Source organism: Quercus suber, unplaced genomic scaffold, assembly GCF_002906115.3.
Source record: "Quercus suber isolate HL8 unplaced genomic scaffold, Cork oak 2.0 scaffold_680, whole genome shotgun sequence".
Lineage (NCBI taxonomy): Eukaryota > Viridiplantae > Streptophyta > Magnoliopsida > Fagales > Fagaceae > Quercus > Quercus suber.
Genome location: NW_027070121.1, coordinates 152344 through 160607, shown reverse-complemented (window position 1 = coordinate 160607; position 8264 = coordinate 152344). Strand labels below are relative to the sequence as shown.

General features: G+C 39.4%; 1 protein-coding gene across 2 annotated transcripts in view; it reads left to right on the top strand.

Annotated features, from left to right (window-relative positions):
- The first annotated feature begins 5775 nt into the window (after positions 1–5775).
- The window catches only part of LOC112016385 (malate dehydrogenase, glyoxysomal), a 7915-nt gene continuing 5426 nt past the window's right edge, over positions 5776–8264 (top strand). Inside the window, exons 1-5 of one of the 2 annotated variants that reach the window (XM_065766089.1) lie at positions 5776–5881; positions 6022–6144; positions 6252–6467; positions 7098–7348; positions 7396–7459. In XM_065766089.1, the coding sequence (XP_065622161.1) occupies positions 6067–6144; positions 6252–6467; positions 7098–7348; positions 7396–7459 (609 nt within the window). In that variant the 5' untranslated portion in view covers positions 5776–5881; positions 6022–6066. Of the gene's footprint in view, positions 6145–6251; positions 6468–7097; positions 7349–7395; positions 7460–8264 lie in introns of both variants that reach the window. The other variant, XM_065766088.1, reaches the window with a different exon arrangement.

Here is an 8264-nt window from a genome sequence, read left to right as displayed (position 1 = left end):
TGCATGATTTCTGGTACACCCCACACTTCTTTGATTTAGTCCGTTATAGCACCATCCATTGCTTTGCTAAAGAAAAGTGTCGTCTTACTCTTATTAATTTTTTGGCCGGAAGCATCTTCATAGTCACTCAACATATCCAACACCTTGCTACACTCCATTGTAGCCCTGCAAAAAATAAGACTATCGTCTGCAAAAAGCAAATGTGTTAGTTTAGGGCATCTTCTACAAAGGGAGAAACCATGGATATCCCCATTCCTTTCTGCTTTTTTAATCAGCCCATTCAATCCTTCAGTACAAAGCAAGAAAAGGAAAGTGGAGATAGGGTCGTCCTGTCTTATACCCTTTGTTGGGTGAATCATGCCACATGGTTCTCCATTCACCAACACTAAATAGGTAACAGTTTTAACACATAACATAATCAGATGTATCCATCCTTCATTGAATCCCATCCTCCTCATAATCCCTTCTAAAAGAGCCCATTCCACCCTATCATAAGCCTTACTCATGTCAAGTTTCACTACCATATAACCATGGGACCTAGAATTATATCTTTGCAAGCAGTGTAGGGTTTCAAAAGCCACCATTATATTGTCAGAGATTAATCTATCTTTTGTAAAGGCTGATTGGTGTTCTGTAATGATGGAGGGTAAAACTTTATTTAAACGGTTGGCTAAAATTTTAGAGAAAATTTTATACAACACGTTACATAAACTAATCAGGCGATATTGGTGGGCATGTTCAGGAGAGCTAATTTTAGGGATCAATGTAATAAAAGTATGATTAAGGGATTGTGGTAATGTACCTGAATTTAGCCACATCAGGATGGAGGAGGTAACATCATGGCTAACTGTGCCCCAAAAGTGTTGGTAGAATAATGGTGACATGCCATCCAGACCTGGAGCTTTTAGAGGAGCCATTTGTTGCAAGGCCACCTCCACTTCATGGACCTCAAATTTTTGGCTTAGCAAAACATTCATTTCATCAGTAATCAAATTTGGCACATACTCCAGCACACTTGACGCATCCATTTGACCCTCAGAAGTGAATAGAGATTGATAGTAGCTTACAAGGACTTCAGTAATCTCTTCCATATTTGTTTTCCATGAGCCCCCTTCATCTCTAATCCCTTCTATCAAAAATTTTCGGTATCTTTTCGTGGCACAACTATGAAAGTACTTTGAATTTTTATCTCCTTGTCTTGCCCATAATAGTCTTGACCTCTGTGCCCACATAGTAGCCTCCTTATCACGCCCTCTTCAATTTCTTTTTTCAATTGCCTAACCCTAGTATTGTCACCCCTTTGGATAGCTTCCTCTTCGGCCTTAAGGAGTAATTTCCCTAATTTTTCCAACTCCTTACGCACATTCCCAAACACATTCATATTCCACCAACTTAAATCCCTACCACATTTTTCCACTCTATGCAATATTCCTTCCTCACATTCGGAAACACCCTTATTCCACACGGCTTGGACAATTTCAGAACATCTAGGATTCAACAACCACATTTCTTCAAACCGAAAAAATTTCTTTTTTTTAGGAGGGTCCAAACCCAAGAACACAATGTGGATCGAGACATGGTCAGATGAATCACAACGTAAGTGGTGAACCCTCGTGCTAAGAAACTTTAAAAACCAATTATTTGTAGCCAAACCTTGATCTAGTCTCTCCCAAATTGAGTTGCCATTATCAAAATGTCTAGCCCATGTGAATTTGGGTCCAACATAACCCAAAATCCATAAAACCACATTCATCCAAAACTTCTATGAAAAGCTACATTTGGTTATGGGACCTAAGTGCACCGCCCACCTTCTCATCTTGTCTAATTATCTCATTAAAATCCCCAAAACATAACCATGGAATATCAAATAGGGAATTAAGATACCTAAGCTTCACCCACGCCTCTGTCCTTTGTTGCTATTTCAAGTTCACCATAAAAACTAGTCAATCGCCACTCGTTTTCTGAACCCTTATCTATTACTGCATCAATGTAATACTTGCACAATCCTACAATAGTCAGATTAATGGAAAACTTCCAAAACAAAGCCAAATCACCACCATGACCTTCCCTTTGGACCACCCATCTATGATCGTGTTCAATACTTCTTTGTACAATCCCTAGCCTTGCATCATCTATACATGTCTCAACTACAAACACTATAGAGGGATCTTTTGCTTGTGTGATTTCCATGAGCTCTCTTCTTGTGCGTAGGTTTCCAAGCCCATGACAGTTTCAAGCTAAACAACTCATTGCTCTTGGCGAGGCTAATGATCAGCCTCTGCCAATATGATAGGTGCTTCATCAACATTGTGAGAAATATGAAGACACTTTGGGGTTAATTCCATATAATCCCTTGAGTTGACAAGCTCTCTTTTCTTTCTTGTGATTTTTTGTATCGTTTGCTTCTGAGTTTGTGAGGCTAGCCTGCATCTGCGTGTCCAGGATGGAAGAACACGCTTTGCATGTGTTGAAACCCTAGTGGGCACGTGAGACTTTTTTATTAATCTCCTAAATTGGACTCTCACAATTAATCACTTCACGTGTCATGGATTCCACTTCAGCCTCTTTTTCCTTTCCTGACACCTCAGCCAAGTAAGTTTCCTTGGATGGCATCGTTTCAGCATTAGTGGATTCTTCTGGAATTCCATAAATCATGGAATTATTAAATTGCGTGATAATTAGGTCGGCTGCCTTAATGGGATTTAAACCACTCTGAACGTAACACATTGAATGGTGATCATTATCACTTAACTTGTAACGGTCATCATCATCCTTTGCTCCCTCCGGCATGGTGGCTAACTCTGAGTGGTGTGGCTAAACCGGTATCGCCTCTTTCATTGGTTGGCAAGCCTTACTGAGTTGGTCTTTCTTCCTAGTGGAATAATACCCTAGCACAGAAACTATATTCTTCTTTGAAACCACAAATGGTTGTGCTTGTAAACTAGGTCCAAACTCCTTTGATCAGCCTCAAGGGTCCCTTCACTTTCAATCCAACACTCGCAGTCCCAATCATCATGTAAGAGGCGGCCACACCAATAGCAAAGATTCGGTAATCTTTCATACCTGAACGAAACCCACACTTGCTTATTATCCCTTAAAGAAACAAGACGACCCCGACATAACGACATCGTTACATCTACTATAACTTTCACTCGAATAAAATGACCCCTATCGTAAAGCTTCTGCTTTGATTGGCTGATAACATCTCCCACGACTTTACAAATTTTCTCCACTGCTGCAACAGTCATACACTTCATTAGGAGTCCATGGACTTGCACCCAAAGGTAGTCTTTTCAAACTTAATATCCTGAAATGGTTGCTCATGATCATAACGTTGCATAATCACCAAATGCTTGTCGAAACTCCAAGGCTCGCTGCTTAGGATTTTGTCAACATTCTCCTTTGTCTCAAAGGAAAAAACCATCTCATGATCTCCAATATTTTGTATCTTGAAGCCCTTCTTTGCTCGCCACAATGGGTTAAAGGTCCTTGCTATTGAGTCAACATTAATGGCTCTCTTTGTTGTGAATTTTGCAGCTATAGAGAATTATTGCACACTTTCTTCTTCAATGAGGTAGTAACCCGGTCCTTCCCTATTTGATAAGGACAGACGCTTCCAAGATTGTGCAAGATCCTCCATAGAATTTGTTTGAAACTTCCACCCCACCCCTTTGAGAATTGTTTCCCACACCTCTTGAAAAAAAACCCCACAAGCCTAGGAGTACACTTGGTAATTCCAAGGAACCTAACTAGTAAAGGACAAACTTTTCTACAGTGCAAGAAAGTTAGAGCGCCCACTCCATACTCTTAAGCAATAGAGAAACTTTTTTAGCTATTCTTTACCGCGACTTTTTTTTTTTTTTTTTTTGTTAGTACCATGTTCAATTTTCTAAGAGCATTCCCGTCAAGGTTTGCAAAAAATTTAGCATTTACCATCTTAAATCTCAATTTTATAACATATAACACCCCACTTTTCAATACAACCTGATGAATCCTTGGAAATCAGTGGGCTGAAAGGTCTTCGGGTGTTGAAGATCTTGAAGTATGAGTCCTGAAAAACCAAAGAAGATCAGAGAAGACCGGTGGAGGCCCGTCTTGAATCCTCTGATGGTAAAGTTAGTGGATTGAAGAAGAGAATAAAGCACTTTAAAGACTTCACCAATCTTTTTTAGAATCTAAAAAGTGTCCATACCTCTGCGTAGGAGGGTCTTTATATAGTGTTAGGTTGACGGTTATTTCTCCTATCGTCGTAGAGTTTGGAGGATTCAGAGGTAACTTCCATAACTGTCATGGAAGTTACCTCATTGGGACTTGTGTTCAACAGTGAACAGATGGCTTACTTCGCAACAACGTAATTCTGGGCTTTTAGAAGTGTCATGACTCTTGGTGAACCTTGTTCGTCCATCATTAAGGACGGACGAGGTTCGCTGCTAGTACGTCCTCTATTGGACGAGTGAAACAAGGATGAGTGTAAGAGGACGGTAAGAGAGGGACGAGCGTAACAGCCATTCATTCTCCACTTTGTACATTGTTATGGACGGCCATATGGACGAGTGATCAGCTTGGCGTTTTTCTTACACCATCACAACCTACATCAAAACTTCTAGCTTTTTTACCATTTCATTTAAATATGTTTCTTTATTATTTTTCAATAATTTTTTATTTTTCCTTTCTCTCCTATGTCTCTCTCTTTCTCACAACACCGTCGGCACCACACTACCCACCACCCATGCCACAACCACCACTAACATAAAAAGAAAAAAAAAATCACAACAGAAACCTCCACATCCACCCACAACCACCAAATCCACTCACCACCACCAACCACAAAAAAGAAAAAAAAAAGAAAAAAAAAAAAAAAAACCTACACCATCGCCACCACCAGCAAACCCACTAGCAGTGAAAGCTTCTCCTCTCTCTCAAGGTCGGCTTGTAGGCTTCAGATTGGCGTGTGATTCAGATTGCCGTGGGTCGGTTGTGGTTGTGGCTCGCCGTGAGTGGGGTTTAGATCACCATGGATTGCCATGGTTGGGTTCAAATCGCGTGTGTGGCTGTGGGTTGGTTCAGATCGCGAGTGGCCATGGGGCCGTTACTCGCCGTGGGCCGCCACGGTTTGCTCCCTTGGGCCGCCGCGGTGATGGTCGGTGGCTGATTTGGGGTCAGTCACAAATCAACCATGGGTTTGTGAATTGGAGGCAGAGTAGAGGGAGAGAGAGAGAAAGCAGAGAGAGCGGAGAAATGGTGAGACGAAAGAGAGAGCAAAGAAATGAGAAAAAAGAAAAGGAAAAAGTGAGCTCCACTTCAATAAAAAAACAATATAAATTTTACAATTAGTAAACAATGCGGTCTCAAATATGAGACCGCACTGCTCACCAATGCCAAAATTTTAGCATTTGAAAGCCTTGATGCAGCAAGCTTTAGGGTCAAAAACGCTAAAAAAAAGCATCTTTCAGCATATAGAACCCTTAATAAGAATGCTCTAATGTTCGTAGACAAAGTAATAAGCCTGCTCATATATTAGTAAAGTTTTGCTTTAAGCATTTACTATTTTTTTTGCTTAGATTAAAGAGAGCCATTATTTCTAAGAACAACTTATTATTGGTAACTTTTATTTCTAAATAAAGCCTTGGTCTTTCTAAAAAAAAAACTTCTGGCCCGGACTGGACTGTCCAAAAAGAGAATTGACCCTTTTTTTAGTATATATAATTTAATATATTTTTTATGGGAATTTAATTTTTTTTAAAAGAGTAAAAATTTGATAATTGACCCTTCTAGCGCGTCGTTTTTATTTATTTTTTGGTTTACAAATATTTGGATCTCCCGAGGGCATGATCCCAGAAGGAAATTGAAGTTGTTACTTACAGTTACAGGATAAGATTACGTTCCACACTTCCCAATTTCTCAGCAAAATCTTTACGTCATCTCCATTCTTATTATTATTATTATTTAAAAAAAAATTATTTCAATAGTACATTTATTCATTAAAGGTCTCCGAGACTCATTGACACCTTATTTCATCAGAAAAACAAGTTTGTTCGTCTATTTTGCTCCAATTAACTCAGAAAGATGGAGTCCATTTCTTCAGATGTGAAACAACGCCTTGCAAGAATCTCAGCTCATCTCAACCCTTCTCCTAATCTCCAGGTTTCCCTTTGAATCTCTTCCTAACTAACTACTATTGTTCAACTTTGCAAATTCTTTATGTATAGATATATTAATATAATTGATTGAATATATTATCATAATATTAGGTGGAGGAGAATTGGGTTTTGAGAGGCGAGAATTGCCGGGCGAAAGGCGGGTCACCCGGATTCAAAGTGGCAATTCTGGGTGCTTCAGGTGGCATTGGGCAACCACTTGCCATGTTGATGAAGATGAATCCACTGGTTTCAGTTCTTCATCTCTATGATGTTGCCAATACTCCTGGTGTTACTGCTGATATCAGTCACATGGACACCTCTGCCGTTGTAAGTAGTTACTTCTTCCTTCTTCTTTTCTCTCTTTTTTTATTTATTTATTGTATTTTAACTTATGGGTGATTTTGAATTTGGACCACCTTCAACTGTTTTGTCCTATATTTTGGTACCCATTTGGTTTGTCGTGTAATTGTTGTCGGGGTTACATCAAACTTTTTATTTGATAATTCGATAGTTGGGGAGGGGGATTTGAATCCTGAACGACTTCATTGGAAACAACAAGATGCGCTAGTTGAGCTACAAGGCTTTTGGCAAAAGAAAATACCAAAGGGGGAAATAATTTACAACGAACAGCCGTGTATGTAAAGTTGTCATTTGGAGCATGAAAGGCTTTTAGTTGATTATCCAAAAAGAAAGGTCTTACCAATGCACAAAACTCCCACTTTTTTGGAGTTTTGGAGAGGTGATTGGTAGACAGCCTTACCCCCCCTATTATTTTTTTTGGAGAGGTTGATTCCTGAACACGAATCCATGACCTTTTGTGTTTAGGTGATTATCCAAATAGAGGCTGGCAATTTTGAACGGGATAGTCAGTTTGCTTTTTATTTGAATCTTTGAACTTTGTTGGGTAATATTTTCAATGTGGGGAGGCGGGATTGACAAGTATCTTTAAATGTATAGGTGCGTGGATTTTTGGGGCCACAGCAGCTGGAGAATGCCCTTGTGGGGATGGACCTCGTAATCATTCCTGCTGGTGTTCCCCGTAAACCGGGAATGACAAGGGATGATCTGTTCAACATCAATGCCGGAATTGTTAAGACACTTTGTGAAGGAATTACCAAGTTCTGTCCAAATGCTATTGTCAACTTGATCAGTAATCCTGTTAACTCCACAGTTCCAATTGCAGCAGAAGTTTTCAAGAGAGCAGGCACCTTTGATCCAAAGCGACTTTTGGGTGTAACAATAAGAGAGCAGGCACCTTTGATCCAAAGCGACTTTTGGGTGTAACAATGCTTGATGTTGTTAGAGCTAATACTTTTGTGGTATGCACAGTCAATCTCAGTTTTTTCTTGTGTTTCTTTATTTTTGGAAACTTGGAGTGGTATTGGTTATAATCCAATTTGACATTAGCAAGGATATATATACTAGTTTATGGCTGATCACTCTGATTATTATCCCAACTGTCCTTTTTTTTTCATTTTCATTGACCATTCATATATTATTTCTAAAGCACCTGTTAGTATAGGATTTAAGGCTTTGTTGAGTACCCCATGGGGTGGAAGTCGCTTCCTTTATTTTTGACCAGTGCTAAGAGAAAAAAGTAAGAGTGTGTGTGTGTGTGTGTGTGTGTGTGAGAGAGAGAGAGAGAGAGATGGTATTATGCCATTACATGGAAATGTTTTCCATGATAACAAATGTAATCTGATGTGATTATAACTGAAAAGAAGACTTCCAGTGATATTTGTGACTTGGAGATGGAGCTTTTTTGGTCAGTTGTCTTTCATGTTGTAATTTTTTTTTGTCTGTTTTCTTTTCTTCTTCTTCTTCTTTTTTTTTTTTTTTTTGCTTCCTTTCCATAACAGACTGCTTTTACTACAAAGAAAGACTATGGAAAAGAAGAGAGAGAAGCACAATGGGCAGCTGCACAGAGGACCCTGCACGGTCTTCAACCACCTGAAACCAGCAACCTTTTCACTGAGAAGAGTAGTTACAGGGAGCTTTCAGAGATAGCAGAGCAAGCCAAGCGACGTGCTGAGGTTGCAAGGTAAGCTATTTCATCATGAAAAAACAAAGTATAAATTAAAAGAATATGTGTGAATGAATGTGCTTAAAGTGTATTAGTAAGTT